Genomic DNA, 24,521 nt, shown 5'->3' with positions numbered 1-24,521 from the left:
GACAACATGGATGGAACTAGAGAGAATTATGCGTAGTGAAATAGGCCAGGCAACTAAAGAAAAATACCATATGATATCAACTAATACAGGAAACTAATGAACAACACAAATGAAAGAACAAAACTGAACCAAAGGCATGTAAACAAGGAGCAGACTAACAGTTATCAGGGGGTGTGGGGGAGGGTGTGAAGGGGGGTAAGTAGGGGAAAGGTTTAGCAAAGGAATTAGTATAACTGACCCATGGACATAGAGAACGGGGTGGAGATTGACTGTGGGAGAAGGGGTAGACGGGGTGGGGTGGGAGCAATGGGGGAAAAAGTGGGACTACTGTAATAGAAAAACAATAAATAAATTAAAAAAAGAAACTCTAGAACTGATAAATGAATACAGCAAAGTAGTAGGACACAAAATTAATATCCAGAAATTAGTTGCATTTTTATATACCAATATGAGCTAATAGAAAATGAAATTAAGAATATAATCTCATTCACAATTTCAACAAAGAGAATAAAATACCTAGGCATAAACTTAACCAAGGATGTAAAAGACTTTTACTTGGACAATTATAAGACACTGAAGAAATAAACTGAAGAAGATACAAACCACTGGTAGCACAAATTGTATTCATGGATAGGAGAATTAACATCATTAAAATGTCCATACTACCCAAAGCAATCTATGTATTCAATGCTGTTTTTATCAAGATTCCAGTTATGTATTTCACAGAACTAATACAAACATTTAAAAAATATATGGAACCATAAAAGGTCCCACACTGCAACAGTGATTCTGAGAAAAAAGAACAAAGTTGGAGGAATCATGGTACCTTATCTCAAACTATACTATAAAGCCATAGAAATCAAAACAGCATGGTACTGGCATAAGAACAGACACATAGATCAATGGAACAGAATAGAGAGCCCAGAAATAAACCCACACCATTACAATAAATTAATATTCAACAGTGGAAGCAAGCATATACAATGGGCTAAAGATTGTCTATTCAGTAAATGGTGTTGGGAAAATTGGACAAATACCTGCGGAAAAATGAAATGACCACCTTCTTATACTGCACAAAAGAATAAATTTAAAATGGATCAAAGACTTAAATGTTAGATCTGAAACCATAAAAATTGTAGAAGAAAACAGGCAACAAAATCTCAGACATTCATTGATCGTAGTGAGCTTTTATTGGATATATCTCCGCAGGCAAGGGAAACGGAAAAAAATGGGAGCACATCAAACTAAAAAGTTTTTGCATAGCAAAGGATATCATCAACAAAATAAAAATATTACCCACTGAATGTTCTCTAATTCATATAATTGCCCATACATCTGATAGAAGGTTAATATTCTAAATTTATAAACAATTTACAAAACTCAACACCAAGAAAACAAACAACCTAATTTAAAAATGGACAAAGGACCTAACTAAACACTTCTTCGAAGAAGACATACAGATGACCAATAGATATATGAAAAGAGGCTCATCATCACTAATCATCAAAAAAATGCAAATTAAAACCACAATGATATGTCACTGCTGTTAGAATGGTCATCATCAATAAATCAACAAACAAGTGCTGGCGAGGATGTGGAGAAAGAGGAACCCTAGTGCACTGTTGGTGAGAGTCCAGCCACTGTGAAAAGCAGTATGGAGGCATCTCAAAAAATTAATAATAGATCTGCCTTTTGACCCAGGTATCCCACTTCTGGGAATATATCTGAAGAAACACAAAATACTGATTTACAAGAACACTAGCACCTCTATGTTCATTGCAACATTATTTACAATCGCCAAGATATAGAAGCAGCCCAAGTGTCCATCAGTAGATGGGACATTTATACAATGGAATATGACCTGGCAGTAGAAAAGATTTTACCCTTTGTGACAGCATAGATGGATCTGGAGAACATTATGCTAAGTGAAATAAGCCAGTCAGAGAAAGACAAATACCGTGTGATTTCACTAATATGTGGCATCAAGTGAGCAAACTGAATTAACAAAGACAATGGGGACATACTCATAGATGGAGATCCGGATGACAGCTGGTGAAGGGAGGTTAGTGGGTGGAGGGATTGAGCAAAAAGGAAAAAGGACTCATGGACATGAGCAATAGTATCATGGTTGCTGGGGAGGAGGGGTATAAAGGAACTAAATGGTAATAGCAAAAATGCAATAAAGATTAAATAAACAATGATGATTACCAGATCTGAAAATTTCTGGCTCCTCAGTTAGCTAATATATATCTAGATTTTGATATGTATCTTGTTATGTTTTAGGAACTATGAAAAGACACATGGGGAGGTGAGCTTCATAGCAGGCTTGTGCTAGTTCAGCAGGTGTTAAAGCCAACTGAAGCCACAAGGTAATTTGTCTCCATTATTGATCAGCAACTATTGCTGAGTAAGTTGAAAAGGTGAAATCATTGCTCATTTAGTTTGATGAAATGAAGAATTTTCTGAAGGTGAGGTAATAAAATGAAAATGAAAACTATCATCATTTGTTTCTAGTACCTCAGTTTACTTGAAATGGGATGGAACAGAAATTTCTGTGTTAATAAGAAGTAATTTAAGTTCACACTCTGGAGAACCCATTATCCTACAAACAAGAACTGCATTTTTCTAAAGCTCTCTCTTATTATGCAGACGCACAGAATGGAATCATTTCATGAACTAGAGAGTTAGTTTGAAATCTGGCCTTGTTTTCCTTCCACTAGAAGTGAAATAGGAGCAGCCCCTATATTTTACCTTGAAGTAAAATACAGAGCAATATTGGAGAATGGAAATTGAGACTTTTGCAGGGTCTCAGGCTCATTATAGTCGAGGACAAGAAATGTCAGTGGAGAATATGTAAGAGAATGATCAATGTCAGTGTTGTGAGCTGGAATAGTAGTAATGTTAATCAGTAAACCAGGATTCAGAGGTTGTCACTGGGTTTTATTATTAGTACAGGAAAATAAACTCAGGCATTTGTCAAAAACAAGGTTTGAAGGGGGAGAAAGTCTTTCTGATTAATTTCTGAATCACTTTCCTGTTACTTCAGCATCCCTGGGGAATCCAACCTGTAAAGTCCCATTGGTCAGTGAATAATTATATTACATCTACCTTCCCTTAGAAGTTCTTAATGACTCTTGCTTTGTATTTCTTGCAGGTGAAAGCCCAGCTTCTGTGGTTGTTAATGCCTCAGCAGGATTATTTTCACTAAAGATGGAAACACTGGAGTCTGAATTGACCTGTCCAATCTGCCTAGAGTTGTTTGAAGACCCCCTTCTGCTCCCTTGTGCTCATAGCCTGTGCTTCAGTTGTGCCCATCGCATCTTGATCTCCAGCTGCAGCTCTGGTGAACCCATTGAACCCATTACTGCTTTCCAGTGTCCTACCTGTAGGTATGTTATCTCGCTGAACCACCGGGGCCTGGATGGCCTCAAGAGGAATGTGACTCTGCAAAACATTATTGACCGCTTCCAGAAGGCTTCAGTCAGTGGACCCAATTCCCCAAGTGAGAGCCGCCGGGAGAGGACCTACAGGCCCAGCACCACCATGTCTAATGAGCGAATTGCTTGCCAGTTCTGTGAACAGGACCCGCCAAGGGATGCAGTGAAAACATGCATCACCTGTGAGGTCTCCTACTGTGACCGCTGCCTGAGGGCCACACACCCCAACAAGAAACCTTTCACCAGCCACCGCCTAGTAGAACCACTGCCAGATGCACATCTTCGAGGGATCACCTGCCTGGACCATGAGAATGAGAAAGTGAACATGTATTGTTTATCTGATGACCAATTGATCTGTGCCTTATGCAAACTGGTGGGGCGTCACCGAGACCATCAGGTTGCATCTCTGAATGATCGATTTGAGAAACTCAAGGTAAGGGATCTGGGAAATATCACTTACACAACTTTGTCTCTTTATACAGTTATATAGTTAGCAAGTTCTCTCATAAAATGGGTCACTTTTTAAAATATAAGCCTTGTGAGGAATAATCTACTCACCTGCAAGCTCTCACTGGAACTTATTTCATCTGTTGCATAAACCTGCTTGCATCTGACCAGTTCTGGGGAAGTTAGCCCATGACCCACCACACCAGTAGTTCACCCAGGGAAACAGCACTCTCTTTCCTCTTTCAGTGCCATATTGCATGCTACATATCTTTACCATGGTCTTTCTACTTCTTTTAAGTATGTGCATACCTGTGTAGGTGTGCTGCAATTAGCATTTGTGCTGATTTTCATATTTATGAGTATAGCCATGGGAAGGTTGGGTGTATCTTTGTGTAGGTGTAGGTGTCTCAGTATATCTCTATATGTGAGAGATTTTTATGGAGGACAGTAGTGTATGTTTGCACACTCAGTACTCTAAAGAAAAAAGTTTGGCATTGGCTACTACGAATTCCCATCAAGCCCTTAATGTGGGGCTAATTCTAAGTCTGCTTTAAAAAGCAAAAGGAAACAAAATTAAAATTACAACAAAACAAAACAAACAGGCAAAAAAGGAACTTCAATGAACCATGAAGTCAGGAGGAATGATCAAATACCTGAACTAAACATTTAAACTGAAGGCCATAAATATTTAATCCAGTATCAGATTTTGTGCCAGTGTTTATTTTTGTGGTTTATGGACTGAAGCACTTGTTTGCAGTCCCTGCCTTGGAAGTTCCTAGTCTTTCATTTGTGTTCAGTGGGCAGAGTTTTCCAAAGCTCTTGGGCCATATAATACTTATGAGCAAGTCTAAGTGCCTATTATAAAGCCCTGTTGATGTTAAAATGTCAGATCCAAGAAATTGTTTTATTCCCATTTCCTGCCTGGTATGCAGTTTACATTCTCTTACAAAAAGGAGCAACTTAGAAATTCCAGAAAAATAAATTGTGTAAAACAAGTAAGATTATCACTGCTAAATAGGGCCCGAATATATAAGCCAAGCTCTAAGGAAGATTTACATAGGATGGAAGGAGGGCAAGAAGGGGGTGGAGAGTTTCTTCTTTCCATACTCTGGAATAATGTAACTTAGGTAAAATTTATTATGTTTGTGAGGGCAGCAATACTCAAGATAGTATACATATTCTCTTTTGTAATTTGTGGCAAGCAATATTGAGCCTAGTCAGACTGACAATGCTTTGTGCCTTTTTTATTGTTATTTATTCCTAATGTTTATAAACTTGTATGAAGTTCAATGTTTATGTTGATTTCACTCAAGGTGATATTCTCATTCATATCAAGACTGCAATTCTTAGGATCATAAAAAGTTAGACCTTGATCTTGGTCTAGTCGAAACCCTACACTTTAAAGTAGTATAAACTGAGAGTTTCATAGGTTAAGCAGTTTGGTCAAAGTCACAAAATTGAAACTGGAACTCAGCTTCTAGTTTGTGAATTAAGGACCCTTCCTACTGCATCCTGCTGCCACTTTATTTTAGACCTAATTTTTCCCCATGAAATGCGATTTGAAACTAAACATTATCCTCCAGCAATTGCACATATTTCGGGTCACAGATAAATTATTACCAGCATCCAGGAAAAGATATTATATAAACTTACAGCTTCATAACTGGAAGAGATGGGGACAGGTTTGCAGGAAGAGTGAGCAATATGGAGAGGATGAAACAATCTCTGCCAAATATTTGCAGGTGTTGGAACTATAATAAAGCATTGGCCTTGAGAAATGCTTCAAACAGAAAAATCTGTATCCATATGTACTACTGAGATAACAAAAAACTGGATAGAATAAGCCTGTATCTACAAAACATCAGCTTTTTAAAAACATCCAAAAACATGAAAACATTGGATGATTGATTAGATACTTGTCATAATGCAGCTATCGCCCTTGTCCCTAGGGATGGATGGAGCGCAAAAACATTTAACCAAAAGATACTTTAGTCTGTAACTAATCATTAATATTTGGAGAGAGAAAGGCCAGATTTTGAATTGTTCCCTTTTAACTTTTTAAGGAAATGAGCAGAAAAATCTGATTATAAATTAAGTGGAAACTTTTTTTGTTCATTTTTGGATGGAAAGTGGAAACATATGAATCATTCCAAACCGTGTGGTTTGTTATATTGTCTGGAACATCTTGGACTTTGGGGAGGGAGAGGGAGGTGCTGCTTGTGTATGTGTGTGGGGTCACTTTGGTTTGATGCCAGATGTGAAAGGATATTAGTTCTCCATGTAAAGCAGAGGGAAAAATCTGACTTGCAGTGTCACATATACTCACTTTTTAAAAAAGTTAATTTTAATTTAGAGGAGCATTTAGGATTATCCCCTTAATTTGTTTGATTCTTCCCCTAGGAAAAAGAAAATGCTGGCCGTCAGAAGCTATAGGGGATATGGCCTTGAGCATACTCTCCTGGCCCCAAGGAGAGCACAGCAGTTCTATAAGAGAAAGGGAAGAATGATAAGTTTGACTTTCTGGCCAGTAGCTGATATGGTATTTATTTGTACTTTTTGGTTCTGGAGCTTCATTATTGGCACTTATAACTCTCCTTTGTACAGACGTCCCTGATTAAGATTAGTAGTCTTTAATATTTATTTGTTCAATAAAGAACAAATGCAAGGTCAGAATAACCAGAAGCTAGTCTGTCTTCTTAACATGTACGCAAAATGAATTAGAGGGTTTGGGATACTTAGTATAGTTTGTTTTCATTATTTAGTTGTCCAGTCTACTTACATGTCCTTTTGAAGACTACTAGTTTGAAGAATAATTGTGTTCATGACAGTTATTGTAGTAGTAAGACCTATCAAAGTAGTTATTTTCTCCATTACTTCTTTTCACTTACTAGTCCCATTATGTAAATTAGTTCATGATATATTTTGTCTTTCTATAAAACTTTCACATTTTTGAGTTTTCATTGCCGCATGAGTTTCTCCCCTTAGAAAATATTGATATTATTGTATTAATAAGTGTTGGCTTTATAAAAAGATGGTGACAGATCTCAACTTTATATTCTAAGTCCTGTATATCTTGGTCCACATGCTGCCCTTTTTTTTTCCCCTTACAACTCTCAGACATGCTACCTTCATTTACCCAGGGTAGCCTCCTGTCTGCTAAACACACAGTTCTCTTTTCAAATTCTGAAATTTCACTCTCACTCATGCTCTTCTCTTGGCCTGCTTAGGAATGTGACCTATTCTTTAGTGCTCAGTTGAAACCCCAGAAGGACACGGCCACTCCAACTATATCATAAATTCTTTGAGGCCAGGCACAATGTCTTTTATTTCTTCAATATCCTCCTGTTGTCTAACACACATAGTCTATGCTCAAAAAATCAAATGTTTAAACCTTTGTAATGGATTTTCAGGAAGTATATCAGCATCTCTAGCTTGCTTTGGTGCTCATCATTTTTTTATTTTATTTTATAAGTATATTTTATTGATTATATTGTTACAATAGTTCCAATTTTTTCCCCTTTGCTCCCCTCCACCCAGCATCCCCCCTCCCCCATCAATCTCCCCCCTAGTCCATGCCCATGGGTCGTACATACAAGCTCTCCTGCTTCACCCTTTCATGTATTCTTCTTCTTCTTTTTTTTAAAAAAAATAAATAATTGATTATTTTAACAATAAAAAATAACAATTCCTCCCTCTCAGACTTAAGACCCTTTATAATCTTATAAAGGACAATGGGCGAAGGTCTCGAGCTCCTCTAGCTGCTTCAATCTGGACATGGTCGCCGTCCTATGTACCCTTGGGTCCAGAAAGCCCTAATTAAAGTGGGGGTGTGGAGGTGGGGGTGGCCTTCCTACGTGGGGAAGGATCGTGCAGACTCCAGGTCAGCTGGCTGTCCCCGGACAATGGCATGCTTGATTTAACAGGCTGGCATCCTTGTTGTATTCTGGAGGCAACAGATTTGGCAACAGGGTTAAAGGACATCATTCAATCCATAACCACTAGATGACAAAAGAAAGGTATTAATTTTTCAATGTCTCACATTAGGGAAAAGAAGGGCTTCTTTGGAGGAAGGTGTGCCAGGTACATCTCACCTGTCCAAAACCCTTTTGCCCATTATACTTATTTTGGACTGAGGGAAATAGTTTAGGTTTCCCCCCTGTCAGGCCTCTGGGCTCTTTCTGTCCAAGCCTTTAGGACATAAAAGAGAAATCAGTTTTAAAGTGAAGCCCACAGACCACCCCATTCTTCACCAACCCAGCCACTTAGTTCAGTCAAACCATTGAGTCTCAGGAAGCAGTGCTGCATACAGGATTAAGTGAGGCCTATACGTACAGACAATCACTCAGGCAATGAGATCGTAGGCTTATGCCCTTTGAAAACAGAACACACATGTTAATTTATGTAACATAACCCACATACAAGTCTAAATCTGTAGGACTGTCTTATCGGAAAGACATCCAGTTGCAAGGCACTTGACATTCTTCTTGCCTGTACATTAAACATCCTTGATAATGCCACAGACATAGTTTAACTTTCAAATGAAAACAAATTTTAAATGAAAAGAAACCTTAAAGATGGTTACCTGCACTAATTTACAGTCTACCACTGAGCATTGTGATTTTCCTTGAATCGCGATATTTCTCCCTAGGATTACCCTCCTTGACATTAAAGGGACTGCATTAAGTCCATTTTTAATTTGTCCTCTTCATTTGCATAAATACAACAAGAGCAGAAAATGATCACTTATGATCTTTAGCTCCGCTTTGCTAGAACTTACGCAAGGAACATTTAGGGTGACCTTCAGTCTGCCCTTCAACACCCAGAAGCAGAACCACATACCTGGCATTCAGCCTTGCTTGTAAACACCTGTCTTTTCCAAGTCCTTCTGGTTTTCCATTGTACCTTAAAGTCCCTTCTAGCCATCTTTCAGGAAAACAACCTTCATTCCTTCCCTGGAAAGATTGCCATGGACCGCGCATCCAACCAAGGTACCAGGCCTTTTATCTCGTGGACTTTTATTACCTTTGAAAGTCATTTCCAGTTTCTCAGGGCTTTTTGGTAACAACCAAAGCCCAAGCATGTCTCTTTCAGGCATGACATTCCAGTCAAAGTCTTAGCTAAAACAAACAAACAAACAAACCTCTATTAACAACTGGTCTTATTAGTTTTATGCAAAGAAACCTATGTCATTACTTACTTGTTTAGAATGACAAACTCTGGAGGGATCAGATAGGGAGAAAAATATACAGTGTGAAAATCCTTGTCCTTCTAATATTCACTGAACTTGCATTTCCATTCTTTATATTTTCATTTTTTCCCCCACTAAACATTTTTTGTTTGTTTTTCCATTATAATTATCCCACTTTTTTCCCCCTCTTGCTTCCCTGCACCCTGCACCCCCTTCTCCTACATTTAGTCCCCACCCAATTGTCCATGTCCATAGGTCATTTATACATATTCTTTGACTAGACCCTTCCCCTTCTTACCCCCTTCTCTCCCTCCCATCTCCCCCTTTGTTACTGTTAGTTTATTCCTTGTTTACATACCTCTGGTTCAATTTTGCTCATTTGTTTGGGTTGTTCATTACTTTCCCGTAATAGGTGATAGCATAAGGTATTTTTCTTTTGTTGCCTGTCTTATTTCGCTAAGCATAATTCTCTCTAGTTCCATCCATGTTGTTGCAAATGGTAGAAGTTTCTTCTTTCTTTCAGTACTTATTCATTGTCGTTTCCCCCTTTGTACTCATGTTCCTCTCTGTTTCTTCATCTTCTTAAAACAGACCCTTTAGCATCTCTTGCAATGCTGGTTTGGTGGAGATGTATTCTTTTAGCCTTCTTTTGTCTTGGAAACTTCTTATTTCACCTTCCATTTTGAATGAGAGCCTTGCTGGGTAGAGTATTTTTGGTTGTAGGCCTTTGTTTTTCATTGCTTGGAATATTTTTTGCCATTCCCTTCTGGCTTGTAGTGTTTCTGCTGAGAAATCTGAGGATAGCCTTATTGGAGCTCCCTTGTATGTTATTTGCTGTTTTTCTCTTGCTGCTTTTAGGATTCTCTCTTTGTCTTTGAATGTTGCCATTTTAATTATGATGTTTCTTGAAGTGGGCCTGTTGGGGTTCATCTTCATTGGGACCCTCTGTGCTTCCTGGACTTGCATGACTCTTTCTCTCCTTGTGTTAGGGAAGTTTTCTGTCATTAGTTTTTCAAAGAGGTTTTCTATCCCTTGCTCTTCTTCTTCTCTTTCTGGAATTCCTATGATATGGATATTATTACATTTCATGTTATCCTGTAGCTGTCTTAGAACCTCCTCAGTCTTGTTCAGTCTTTTTTCATTTTGTTGCACTGTCTGGGAGTTTTTGTCTAAGTTGTCCTCCAGGTCGCTGATCCAATCATCTGCTTCCTCTAGCCTGCTTTTAATTCGTTCTACTGTGTTCTTCAATTCAGAGATCGTATTCTTCGTTTCCTCCTGGCTCTTATTGATAGCTTCTATGTCCTTTTTCATGCTGGTGTAATTCTCAGTAAGTTCCTTGTAGTTCTTCTGGAGTTCCTTGTAGTTTTCCTGGAGTTCTTTGTAGTTTCTGCTGAGCTCATTGAGCTTCTCCATAATCCATGTTTTGAATTCCATGTCTGATATTTTGCTCCCCTCTATTTCATTTAGCACTCTTTCTGGGGATTCTACCTTTCCTTTTGATGGGGGGTTGTTTCTCTGTCTCCCCATTTTTGTGACTCCTATTGTTTGTTGGTGCTTCTTAGAATGATCTTCATTCCCTGGATCTGCCCCTGGTGGCATCCGATCCTGTACCAGTCTGGGCCTAGGCAGCCTGTTGGAGACTTCCAGGGATCTACTGCCTTTGCCTGTCTCCTTTAGTTGTTAATATATTCAATTTGTGATTAGCCATCAGGCTTAAGGACCATGGATGTGACAGCTTAATTCCTGTAGGCTGGGCTTTTGCTTCCCCTCAGGCTGACGACACTTGGAGGCAGGGAAATGGTCTGCCTGCAGCACTGGGTATGAGTCAGCATTGGGACCCGGTCGGCTGCTCCCCCAGTTCTCCCCTCAAAGCCACCACACCAAACTCTCCCCAAGCATCTCCAGTCCTCTCTGCCTTCCCTCCGCTCGAGCCCAGGGTAAGTGGGGGCCAAAATATTTTCATATGTGATCCGCTTAAGAGCTCTTTTTCTCCAGCTGTTTCTCTCCGGCTAGCAAGAAACCCTGTGGCTTTTCGCTTTTCTCAGCTGGATAGCATTTTACTTTCCACTCTGTTGCTGTAGGTTGGGAAGCTCAGCTGGGGGTCTAGACCCTGCCCTTCTCAGGGGGAACCCCTGGCTGCTGAGCTGTTTCTCAGTCCCTTCAGCTGCTACCCGTGTGAGCCCAGCGAGCCCTTCCGTGTCTCCGCACTCCCTACCGGTCACGTTATGATGTAGCGGCCTTTCCTGTCTCTCCATGGTTATAAGACTTCTCTCCAGCTAGTGTTTGGTTGGTTATTCCAGATGATTTCTCCAAAATTAAGTTGTAAATCCAGACTAGTTCTGGGAGGAGGTTAGTGTAGCTTCCACTTACTTCTCCGCCATCTTGTTTCTCTCCTGTTTATTTTATTTTTAGAGAGAGGGGAAAGGAGAAAGAGAGGGAGAGAAACATCACTGTGTGGTTGCCTCTCACTCGCGCCCCCAACTGGGGACCTGACGTGCAACCTAGTTGTGTGCCCTGACTGGGAATCGAACCAGCGACACTCGGTTCACAGGCCGACGCTCAATCCGCTGAGCCACAGCAGCCAGGGCCTGGTGCTCATCTTAAAAGATATAAATTTGTCTTACCATTATGAATACTTTAGAAATCTAAAAAATATCTTCTGTGAACTACTGATAATTAAAAACCAGAGAGTTATAAAAAATGTCATGTTCTTAACTGTAAGTGGCTATTCATTTTGATTTCTGGATTTTCCGACTGCCCATTCTTATGGTGACATCTGTATAAATCAGACGTGATTATTATAATTCTCTTTGAGAGTGATGTCTTCACATTTCCATGCCCACGGCCTGCCAAAAATATAGCTGATGAAAACCAGGGGAAATAGAGGAATTTCCTGAAAGGAATAAACAAGCACATTTTCTTCTTCTCATTGCATTTCCCCAATTTCATTACTACAAATAATTCTTAAATGCAGTTCCATTTACATATCAAGCATCTCGTTGTTATAAAATATTACCTGGCACTAGGATTAGCTTTTTGTTATGGGAAAGTAAGACAGGCGCGTGCACACACACACACACACACACACACACACGGGAAGTGAGACTGTGACAGAGCTAAAGATTGCCAGGCAAAGAAGAAAGATATGAGACTTGGAGAATGTTCAAAGAAAAGCCACAATGAGAATTAAAAAGTTGGAAAATATGATATCCTGGAATCTTATCATAATTGATTACTTGTCCTTCTTCCTACTCAGTCACTCTGTCATTTATCCTCCCCCATTCTCACTCAGCCACTGCCTTCTCACAGGTATTTATCTACTTATGCATTTGACACCCACTTCTGTCTGCTAAGACAGATACCCTTTAAACTTACCACCAATGGGTGTTTGACTGTTTTTGAACCAGTATGAGTATGACTATAAGAGAAAGAAAAATATCTGTATGAGCCTGACTTGATAGAGGGTATATTTGCATATATATGCATGAGTCACTATAGACAAAGGTGTGTGTTTCTGAATGGCCAAGTGGTTGAGAATGACTCTGTTTGTATGTCTATGTGTATCTATAAATGTGCATCACTGTGTGGTGGAGGAGATAATTTCTGTGTTAATTTTTTGTGGGTTTATCTGTACATAAGTTGGATACGAGAGGAAATTGAGTATAAGGCAAGTTTTCTGTGGCCACCCTAGAGAAGGTTAGGACTTCAGTAGAATCTATCATGATACTAAAGATCTCCCTAATAAATGGGCAAATTCATGTATCCTTATGATAAGAAAAATCTCCAGTGGTTATCATAGGTGAGGGAACAAAAAAAGTTGTTTCTTGCTTTCACTCACTTAGGTACTGAATCACAGTAGCTAAATAGAACAAGAGCAAAGAATTTGAGTCCAGATTTGTCCTTTTTAAGGTACGGTGGTGGATGGGTGTGTATTGGGTTGGGGTAGTATGTGTTATGGGGTGTTTCAGCAAAACCAGCCTTCAACTCATGATTATAAAAATCATTCTTTCTTATAAATTAGGCTTCTCTGTTGTTTCTTAATTATTTATGACTTGCTCCTTATTATGTATAACATGTATAAATCTGTATGTGTTTTGCTTGTGTAAGGGGGTAAAAATGCATTTTATTTCTTCTCTACTGGAACTGTGTGGTAAGACTCATTTGAAGCTCTGTTCTTTTCCCTCTAATAATTATATTGATTCTCTGGCTCTGCTCTCATGTAGTATTAACAGGCCTTGTGTTTGAAGATGATTTCTATTATTTCTTAGGTTTGAGGTCAAGATTAGCAAGTAGAAATGACAACTATCTGTACTTTTATTTTTCTGTTTTTCTGTTACTTCTTTTGTCCTAAGTCTTCTCATCAACATCTGAAACGAGCTAACAATCATAAGTCTAAGAACAATGTACAAAATGTTGACTAAGAGATTGTTATTGGGGTGGAGAGGAAGATAGCGGAGGAGTGAGGGGAGGCTGCACTCTCAGGCTCCCGAGACCCGTCTTTAGTTTGGACTAATTGCAGACAGAATAGCTCAGCGAGCAGCTGGACACTGGCAGGAGTCGAGCCTTGGCACTGCTGGATTACAGAAAAACCATCTGGGAACAACCTGTTTAGTGAGGATAGCGGAAGAAAAACAGACGAAACAGGATTCCTGACTGGGGTGGCTGCCTGAGCTGTGGTTAAAAGGACACAAAGGCTTTTTGGTGACCACAGGCTTCCCCAGAGGGGAGTCAGGAGGAAAGCGGATCTCTGCCCGCTGGCAGAGATGGGACTCGACCAGGTGACATTGACGCTAGAAGACGGGAGACAGCATGCCGTTGTGCAAGTGAAAATGTAGTTTTTCCTTTGTATTTTTCTCTTGTGAACTACGGAGAGCGGGGGGGAAGTTTGGGGATGATAGGACATTCTTGAAGAGCGCAGGCACAGAAGTGCACTCGACACCTCCCCAACCCTCCCCTTGGGTTGCGTGGACGCGCATAGGGAAGTGCCCTCATTCACTGGCACAGGTGCCTAGGGCCACGCGTCCAGGTGCCCCTCGGACACACTCCAACAGACATATCAGTGCCCCAACGGTTGCAGGGAGGGCCCACTGGACACGCAGAAGACTGTGCGCAGTCACCCCTGGCCAGCTCCAGTGGGCGCCAGGCCGGAGTGCCAGGCTGGAGCGCAGAACACTTGCTCAGGCTCTTCTCATGCCCGCAAAGGTGAGCGCAGGAACGGTGGGTGGCTGTGACATGGGAACAGTGGGCAGCAGCGACTCACAGACACTCACTTCTACTGAGCACAAGTGTCTGGGGCCCCACCCTAAGAGGCGAGAGACCAACTCCCGGGAACGCAGCTCTGCAGACCTGAGGCTAGCTTCCCGACCTCCCGGTCACCTTGGGTAGGCCCGTGTGCCCACAGGCGCGCGAGTGCAAAAGCACCTCGCCTGCTTCAATAAGCGCCAATCGCTCACTTGCACTGTGCACCAGTGTCTGGGGCCCAGCCCTGGGAGGCGAGAGACCAAATCCCAGAGAGCAGCTTGGCAGGCCTGAGGTGGGCTCTCGGGCGCCTTGCACGCAGGGTCACCTCAGCTAGCTCCAACGGGCGCCAAAGGAACGCTCCATGCTGGCCACCATGCGCACACCGCTGCTGCAAGGAATAGGAACCTCTGACCCACCCCATTAGACCAGCTGTGGACGCAGAAAAATAAGAGGATACACAAAGGCTGAACTGACATCTCCACAAAAGAACTCAAGACAAAGTGGATAGAGTGACTCTCAATCAACTAGCCAGAAGGAAGATCCTAACAAAGAGCATCTGAAATATAACCAGACAGCATAAACAAATGACATAAAGGGTAACCCAAGAACATCAGGCTCAGGAGATCTAAGAGACTGCACCACTGAAACCACCAGATCTCCTATAAAGAATCTCATACCACAAAGGTGGGAAGTCAAAGCAGACAAACCCAAAAAACAAACATGAACAAGAAGAATCCAACATGGTAAGACGCAGAAACAACCTCTCAATGAAAAGAAAAGAGGAATCCCCAGAAAGAGAGGTAGATGGAATAGACATAGCCCAAATGTCAGACATGGAATTCAAAACAATGGTGGTGAAGAAGCTCAATATACTCGACAACCTTAAAAACAACTATGACAACCTCCAAGGAAATTACCAACAGCTCCAAGAAAATTACAGGGAACTTGCAGAGAACTACAGCAACATAAAAAAGACATAGAAACTATCAACAAGAACCAGAAAGAAATGAAGAATGCAATCTCTGAACTGAAAAACACAGTAGAATGAGTCAAAAGCAGACTAAACGAAGCAGTGGATCGGATTAGTGAGTTAGAAGATAATGTAGAAAAAAATTCTCAGATCATACAGCAGAATGAAAAAAGATTGAAAAAGTATGAAGAAGAGGTAAGGGAATTACAGGATAGCATAAGGAAGAACAATATCAGAGTCATTGAAATTAAAGAGGGATCAGAAGAACAAGGAATAGAAAAACTGATAGGAGAAATAGTGACAGAAAATTTTCCCAACCTGATAAGAATAAAAGTTATACAAGTTCAGGAAGAACAGAGAGTTCCAATGAAGAGGAACCCAAAAAAACCCACTCCAAGGCACATCATAATTAAAATGGCAACATTCCAAGACAAAGAGAGAATCCTAAAAGCAACAAGAGAAAAACAGCAAATAACATACAAGGAAGCTCTGATAAGGCTATCGATCGATTTCTCAAAAGAAACACTACACGCCCGAAGGGAATGGTCAAAAATATTTCAAGCAATGAAAAACAAAGGCCTACAACCAAGAATACTCTATCCAGCAAGGTTCTCATTCAAAATAGAAGGTGAAATAAGGAGTTTCTCAGACAAAGGAAGACTAAAAGAATACATCTCCACCAAACCAACATTGCAAGAGATGCTAAAGGGAATGTTCTAAGAAAAAGGAAGAGAGAAAAAAGAGTAGAGGAACAGAGGTACAAAGGGAAATAAATAAATACATGTCAATAATAACCTTAAATGTAAATGGATTAAATGTTCCAATTAAAATACATAGGGTAACGGAATGGATAAGAAAACTGGACCCACATATTTGCTGTCTACAAGAAACACACCTCAAAACAAAAGATTTACATAGACTGAAAGTAAAGGGATATAAAAAATTATTCCAAGCAAACGTACCTGAAGAGAAAACTGGGGTAGCAGTCCTCATATCAGACAAAACGGATTTCAAAGCAAGGGCAATAAAAAGAGACAAAGAAGGACATTTCATAATACTTACAGGAAAAATCCATCAAGAAGATATAACACTGATAAACATATATGCACCCAACATAGGAGCACCCAAATACATAAAGAAAATACTAGAAGACCACAAGAAGGACATTAACAAGAACACACTCATAGTAGGAGACTTCAACACACTATTATCAACAATAGACAGATCATTGAAGCAAAGAAACACCAAGGATATACAGGCACTGAACAACACACTAAATTAAACCACATGGACTTAACTGATATATATCGAACTTTTCACCCCAGAGAAGCAAAATACACATTCTTTTCAAATGCACATGAGACATTTTCAAAGATATACCACATGATAGAACACAAAATAAGCCTCAAGAAATTCAAGAAAATTGAAATCATATCAAGCATCTTTTCAGACCACAATGCCTTGAAACTAAAAATCAACCTCACAGAAAAAAATCAGACACCCAAACACATGGAGAGTGAATAACACGCTATTAAACAATGAATGGGTTAACAATGACCTCAAAGAAGAAATCAAGAAATTTCTAGAAACTAATGACAATGAACACACAACAGCCCAAAACCTATGGGACACAGCAAAAGCAGTCCTAAGAGGGAAGTTCATAGCAATACAGGCATATCTGAAAAGGATAGAAGAAGCTCAAATAAAAAATCTAATCCTGAATCTACAAGAACTAGAACTAGAACAACAACAGCAAACCAAGCCTAGTGCAAAAAGCAGGAACGATATCATCAAGATAATAGCACAATTAAATGACATAGAGACTAAACAAACAATCCAAAAGATCAACAAAACTAGGAACTGGTTCTTCGAAAAAATAAACACAATCGACAAGCCTCTAGCCATGCTCATCAAGAAATAAAGAGAGAAGACCCAAATAAACAAAATCAGAAATGAAAGAGGAGAAATCACGACTGATACCCCAGAAATACAAACAATTGTAAGAAATTGCTACAAACAACTGTATGGCAAGAAATTTGACAACCTAGAAGAAATGGACAAATTTCTAGAAACATATAACCTTCCAAAACTGAATCAAGAAGAAGTAGAAATTCTCAACAGACCAATAACAAAGAAGGAAATTGAAACAGTAATCCAAAATCTCCCTGCACACAAAAGCCCTGGACCGGATGGCTTCACAGGTGAATTTTACAAAATATTTAGGGAAGAACTAACTCCTACCCTCCTCAAACTATTCCAAAAAGTTCAAGAAGAGGGAAAAATCCCAAACTCTTTCTATGAAGCCAGTATTACCCTAATCCCAAAACCAGCACAAGACACAACAAAGGAAGAAAATTACAGGCCAATATCACTGATGAACATAGATGCTAAAATCCTCAATAAAATATTGGTAAACAGGATCTAGCAATGCACCAAAAAGATCATACACCACGATCAAGTGGGATTCATCCCAGGGATGCAAGGATGGTTTAATATTCGCTAATCAATAAATATAATACATCACCTAAACAAAATGAAAGACAAAAATCACATGGTCATATCAATAGATGCAGAAAAGGCATTTGATAAAGTACAACACCCATTTATGGTGAAAACACTCAGCAAAATGGGAATAGAGGGAGCACACCTTAACATAATTAAGGCTCTATATGAGAAGCCTGAAGCCAACCTCATACTCAATGGACAAAAACTGAAAGCATTCCCCCTGAAATCAGAAACTAGACAAGGTTGTCCACTCTCTCCACTCCTATTCAACATAGTGTTGGAAGTCCTAGCCACAGCAATCAGACAAGACAAAGAAATAAAAGGCATCCAAATTGGCAAAGAAGAAATAAAACTATCACTATATGCAGGTGACATGATAGTATACCTAGAAAACCCTATAAACTCCACTGAAAGACTACTCGATATAATAAGTGAATTTGGCAAAATAGCAGGGTACAAAATAAATATACAGAAATCTAAGGCATTTCTGTACACCAACAATAAAATATCAGAGACTGAGACGAAAAAGAAAATACCATTTACTATAGCAACAAGAAAAATAAAGTACCTAGGAGTAAACTTAACCAAAGAGTTAAAAGACCTCTACATTGAAAATTACGCAACATTGAAGAAAGAAATTAAGGAAGACACAAATAAATGGAAGCAAATACCATGTTCTTAGATGGGAAGAATCAATATCATCAAAATGGCCATACTACCCAAAGCAATTTACAGATTCAATGCAATCCTTATTAAAATACCAATGACATATTTCACTGACCTAGAACAAATACTCCAAAAATTCATATGGAACCAAAAAAGACCTCAAATAGCAAAAGCAATCTTGAAACAGAAGAACACAGCAGGAGGAATCATGATACCAGACATCAAACAATACTACAAAGCCACTGTGATCAAAACAGTCTGGTACTGGCATAAGAACAGACATATAGATCAGTGGAACAGAATAGAGAGCCCAGAAATAAACCCAGGCCTCTATGGTCAACTAATCTTTGATAAAGGAGGAAGGAACATAAAATGGAGTGAGAAGAGCACCTTTAACAAATGGTGCTGGGAGAACTGGACAGGGACGTGCAAAAAAACTAGACCACCAACTTAAACCACACACCAGAATGAACTGAAGATAGATCAAAGACTTAAATGTAAGCCGTGACACCATAAAAGTCCTAGAGGAAAACATAGGCAGGAAACTTTCAGATATCCCACCTAACAATATCTTCACGGATACATCTCTTAAGGCAAGAGAAATAAAGGAAAAAATAAACAAATGGGACTACATCAAACTACAGAGTTTCTGCTCAGCAAAAAAAAAAAAAAAAAAAAGCATCAGCAAGATGAAAAGGAAACCAACCATATGGGAAAACATATTTGCCAATGATATCACAGACAGGGGACTGATCTCCAAAATATATAAAGAGCTTATATGACTCAACATCAAGAAAGCAAACAGCTCAATTAAAAAATGGGCAAAGGACCTGAACAAACACTTCTCCGAAGGGGACATACAGAAGGTCCATAGGCACATGAAAAAATGCTCAACATCATTGGCCGTCAGAGAGATGCAAATAAAAACCACAGTAAGATACCACTTTACACCAGTCAGAATGGCCATCATGAACAAATCAACAAACAGCAAATGCTGGTGAGGATGTGGAGAAACGGGAACCCTACTGCACTGTTGGTGGAAATGCAGACTGGTGCAGCCACTATGGAAAACAGTATGGAATTACCTCAGAAAACTAAAAATGGAACTGCCTTTTGAACCAGCGATTCCACTGCTAGGATTATACCCAAAAAATCCTAAAATTCTAATTCAAAAATCTTATGCACCCCTATGTTCATAGCAGCCCTGTTTACACTAGCTAAGTACTGGAAACAGCCTAAGTGCCCATCTGTAGATGAGTGGATCAAAAAACTGTGGTACTTTTACACAATGGAATACTATGTAGCAGAAAGAAAGAAGGAACTCCTGCCATTTGGGACAACGTGGATGGAACTAGAGAGAATTATGCTTAGTGAAATAAGCCAGGCAAAGAAAGCAAAATACCATATGATATCACCTAATACAGGAAACTAAAGAACAACACAAACAAATGAACTAAATGGGACGAAGAGTAGAATAGTAGTCAATAGTGGGGAGGGAGAGAAGGGGTATAAGTAAGGGAAGGGTCTAGGCAAGGAATGTGTATAAATGACTCATGGACATGGACAACAGGGAGAAATATGATTGCGGGAGAAGGGGTGGGTTGGGTGGGAGGGAGTAATGGGGGAAAAATAGGACAACTGTAATTGAAAAACCAAAAAATAAAATTAAAAATAAAAGAGATTGTTATTGGGTAGATGAAAATTCTGTCTCTGTTGGACGAAAGAACATATTGCAGAAATATAAGTGAAAAAATGTTAAGGAAACAAGGATTATTGAACTAAAAGAAGTGAAGTATAAAGGGAAATGTGGTAACGACATTCAGGTTCATAAAGGGTTGATATAATGATTCAATGTGTTCTTTATCTCCCTCAAATATAGAACACACAATAAATTAAACTGTAGCACCAGGGATTTAGGCCAGGGTTTCATTCACTCATTTACAAAAACTTAATGAATTCTCATTTTGTTCACTGAACACTTAAAATGTTTACATCATTGTAGGAGCTGGAGACACAGAAAATAAGGCACAATTCCTGCCCTGAGGTGCTCTGAGCTGAGTAAGTAAGGGTGATAGATACATACACTAAAATTTCTAATTTAGTGTAGTAAGTGCCTTGATGGAGGTTTGCACAGAAGCTCTGAAGCACAGAGAATCAGTCGGGAAGGAAGTCACCAAGTTCAAAAACAGGGACTCATGAATGGATTGGTTGGAGAAGAGAGGAAACTGGAGAAAGAGTTTGAAGAAAGTATTGATAGGATTTGGTTGATGATTGTAGTGGTTACAGACAATGGAGAGAAAGTTTTTAAAATTATTTTGAGTAGATGTCTTAAATAATGGTGGTATCAGGGACAGAAATGGAGGGAATTGGGAAGGAGCTAGTAGTTTTTGTGGGATGACTTACTTTAGATTTAGTTTAATGTGATTTTGGGTCATTCAATATTCACTCATTTATCATACCATTTATCATTTGAACACCTATTATGTGGCAACCACCAGAAGAGATGCAGGGGTTAAATTATAAAGACAGAGACAGACAAGAAAGGACACAGTTACAAGAAAATGTGGTGAGTGCTATGACAGCAGAAGCACAGAAGGCTGTGAGAGAGCACAGGAGGGATATCAAAATAGACTTTGAGTGGGTTTTTGTGCACCCTCCATTGGGAGAAAGGGCTACAGTAAGGGACAAGGAGTGTTCTAATCAAGATAAAAGAGCTTGTTCAAATATCTGGAGGAGAGAAAGCATGGGTTGCTCTTAGAATTGAAAGGGCAAGTGTTCTAGAAGGAGTTAAAATACATACCTTTATGGTGGCTGAAAGATGAGGGCTAGAGAAATAAGTTTGGTGTCTTTAGTATGGAGATAAAGCTATGTAATGGTAGCTGAATGAGGGCATCACATTGAAACTTGTGGCACATAAATGGTCTAGAAGTTGGACATGAAGGAAGAACAAGGGGAGGATGTGTGTGAGAGGCAGGGACTGAAGAGGAGTAGTGCAAATGGAATATAATGTTGAGGCCTCCAGGAAAGTAGGATTGCCTTTGACTCACTATTCTAAGTATTATCTAAATAAACACTGGAGGGAGTTCTGGCCAAGATGGAGGCATAGACCGACACGCTCTGTCTCTCTCTACAACTAAGAAGGATTACAACTATAGTAAAACCAAAAATAATAAGTTCCAGAAAATAAAGCTACAGGGAAGTCCAACGTATAAAGTCATAAACAAGTCGTGCTTGTCCGGACGGGTAGGAAGTGCGAACCCGCAGCTGAGGAAGATCGAACTGTTCTGGAGGCAGCAGCTGCAGCAGCGAACAGCAGGACCCGGTAAGCAGACACCTGTATTTGTGGGAAGGAGAGAAGCTCCTGGGAGCTGGCCCCGGCCCTGGCTGCAGACCAGATCATTAGGCTCGCAATTCCAACGCTGGGGAAGGCAGACCCCATTGGAAGGCGACTCCCTGTTCCTCAGCAGAGAGTTATAGCAGGAATCAGTCTTATATCCCCGCCCCCATGCAAAACGCCAGAGTGTGGTGAGAAAGGTCGCCAGGTTGTGACGAGCACACGGGGCTGTGCCCAATATAGTGTAGGAGGTGTGACAGCGCCCTGCCCAAGAAGGAAAGATAAACAAAACAGTGAGAATGGCAGAATTAATGATTGAAATACCAATCACATGGCTAACGAAAAAACAAATAAAAGCATGGACTAAGTGGGGGGGACAACTGGAGGGAGGGGGGAACAGGGGGAAAGAAATTGGGACAACTGTAACAGCATAATCAATAATAAAAATAAAATAAATTTAATAGTAAAATGTTAAAAAAAAGAAATAAATTGTATATCATGACCCTAAATAAATAAATAAACACTGGATTTAGGTTTTTAGTACAGGTTTTCATTTAGAAGGTCCAAATATAATGCTTTACACATATAAACAGAGAAGGAAAACTCTGACTCCAAAAAACCTCCGCTGCCTTGCGGCATACCTCTTCAAGGGAAAGGCTAAGGGAGTAAACCCCGACAGAAAATCCGGAGCCGGAGTCCCTAAGGCGGTTTGACGTTGTAGTCAACACCGGCAACTCCTGCGGTGCACCTGAAGCCAAGCTGTATCGACTCCGTCTTTCCCTTGGACCCTTCAGCTGCGAAGAGAGGGGGGGTCTGCTGCATGGGCAACAGCAGACCGTCCATATCACCCTGCCCAGGCTCTGTAGCTTCAGCTTCACTGGAGAGGACACTCCAGCGTCATTGCAAGATGTCGATTCAACACGGGAGGAGACAGATACCGTGTCACTCCCGAGTCGGACTGCACAGCCATTCTCGGCGGTGCAGATAGACTCTTGTGAAGCTACACCATCGTCTCTCGAGACGGACGGCTGCCGACGACACATATAAACTAGAGATTTAACGATGTTATGCACCTAAAGAGAGAGGAAAGAAAAGAATGCATGATGGTTTGTATAGCAATTTCTGATAAGGGGACTTGGGGAGTGTGGGTGGTGTAATTAATATATAATGTGACAGACTGAAGCAAAAGCAAAGTATTTTAAGACAAGCAGTTTAAAAAAGAAGGCCCCGTAGGATTGTGATAAAGTTTTGGTTCCAGTCTTGTGGAGCAGCTAGAAACATCCATGAGTAGACAGGATGTCAAAAAAGAGTATGTCCAAGAATAGTAATGGGGTCACTGGCTCGGGTTATTTTTAAAGATGAAATTAATTCTGTCAATTGGGAAGGCGCAGGTTTGGAATGAATTGGCCATTTTTTTCCTCCTTCCTTTCCGTTCCTGCACCCCTCAAGGTTCAATTCCCTATTCACAACAGTTAGGATCTTGTCTAGGTTTAGAAAATGTACCCCATGTACCTTTTTTTTATTTATTTATTTTAATAGACTCTGGTAGGATTCTACCGCTTGCACCATTTATTTTTTTATTCATCTTTCTTTTTTATTATTGTTCTATTACAGTTGTCGCAATTTCCCCCCAATGCTCTCCACTGCCCTGCCCAACTCCCCTCCCACAGTTAATCCCCACCCTGTTGTCCATGCCCATGGATCATTTATACTTGTTCCTTGATTAGACCCTTCTTCTATTTCCCTCCTTTCCCCCCTCCCCCCTGCCCTCTGGTCACTGTCAGTCCGTTCCTTGTTTAGATGCCTCTGGTTCTACTTTGCTCCTTTGTTTGTTTTGTTCATTAATTTCCTGTATTAGGTGAGATCATATGGTATTTATCTTTCACTGCCTGGCTTATTTCACTAACCATAATACTCTCCACTTCCATCCATGTTGTTGCAAATGGTAGGAGTTCTTTCTTTTTTTTTTTTTTTTTTGCAGCATAGTATCCCATTATGTAAATGTACCGCAAACTTCTGATCCACTCATCCATTGATGGACACTTGGGCTGTTTCCAGCACTTGGCTATTGTAAATACTGCTGCTATGAACATAGTGGTGCATAGGTTCTTTTGAATTGGGGCTTCAAGATTCTTCGGGTATAATCCCAGCAGTGGAATCACTGAGTCAAGAGGCAGTTCCATTTTTAGTTTTTCGAGGAAATCCCATACTGTTTTCTGTAGTGGCTGCACCAGTCTGCATTCCCACCAACAGTACACTAGGGTTCCCTTTTCTCTACGTACTTGCCAGCACTTGCTATTTATTGATTTGTTAATGATGTCCATTCTGACTGATGTGAGGTGATATCTCATTGTGATTTTAATTTACATCTCTCTGATGGCTAGTGGGCCCTCTGTATGTCCCCCTTGGAGAAGTGTCTGTTCATTCCTTTGCCCATTTTTTAACTGGATTTTTTTTGTCTTCCTGGTGTTGAGTCATATGAGTTCTTTATATATGTTGGAGATCAGACCCATGTCCAAAGTATCATTGGCAATTATGTTTTCCCATATAGTTGGTTCCCTTTTCATTTTGCTGATGTTTTCTTTAGTTAAGAAGAAATTTTTTATTTTGATGTAGTCGCATTTGTTTATTCTTTCCTTTATTTCTCCTGCCCTAGGAGATATATCAGTGAAATATTGGTGTGTGGGATATGTGAAATTTTACTGCCTATGTTTTCCTCTAAACTTTCATGGT

At 40.0% G+C, this 24,521-nt stretch overlaps 1 protein-coding gene across 2 annotated transcripts in view; it reads left to right on the top strand.

Moving 5' to 3' along the window:
• MID2 (midline 2) overlaps window positions 1–24,521 on the top strand; it is a 196,659-nt gene that overhangs the window by 18,275 nt on the left and 153,863 nt on the right. The window contains exon 2 of one of the 2 annotated variants that reach the window (XM_090264667.1): window positions 3,155–3,870. In XM_090264667.1, coding sequence (XP_090120793.1) covers window positions 3,211–3,870 — 660 coding nt within the window. In that variant the 5' untranslated portion in view covers window positions 3,155–3,210. Of the gene's footprint in view, window positions 1–3,154; window positions 3,871–24,521 lie in introns of those variants that run through there. The other variant, XM_090264666.1, reaches the window with a different exon arrangement.

The sequence above is a fragment of the Furipterus horrens genome, unplaced genomic scaffold (genome assembly GCF_987537825.1).
Source record: "Furipterus horrens unplaced genomic scaffold, mFurHor1.1.pri manual_scaffold_17, whole genome shotgun sequence".
Lineage (NCBI taxonomy): Eukaryota > Metazoa > Chordata > Mammalia > Chiroptera > Furipteridae > Furipterus > Furipterus horrens.
Note: the sequence above shows the minus strand (reverse complement) of the source record. Positions and strands in the feature narration are given on the sequence as shown.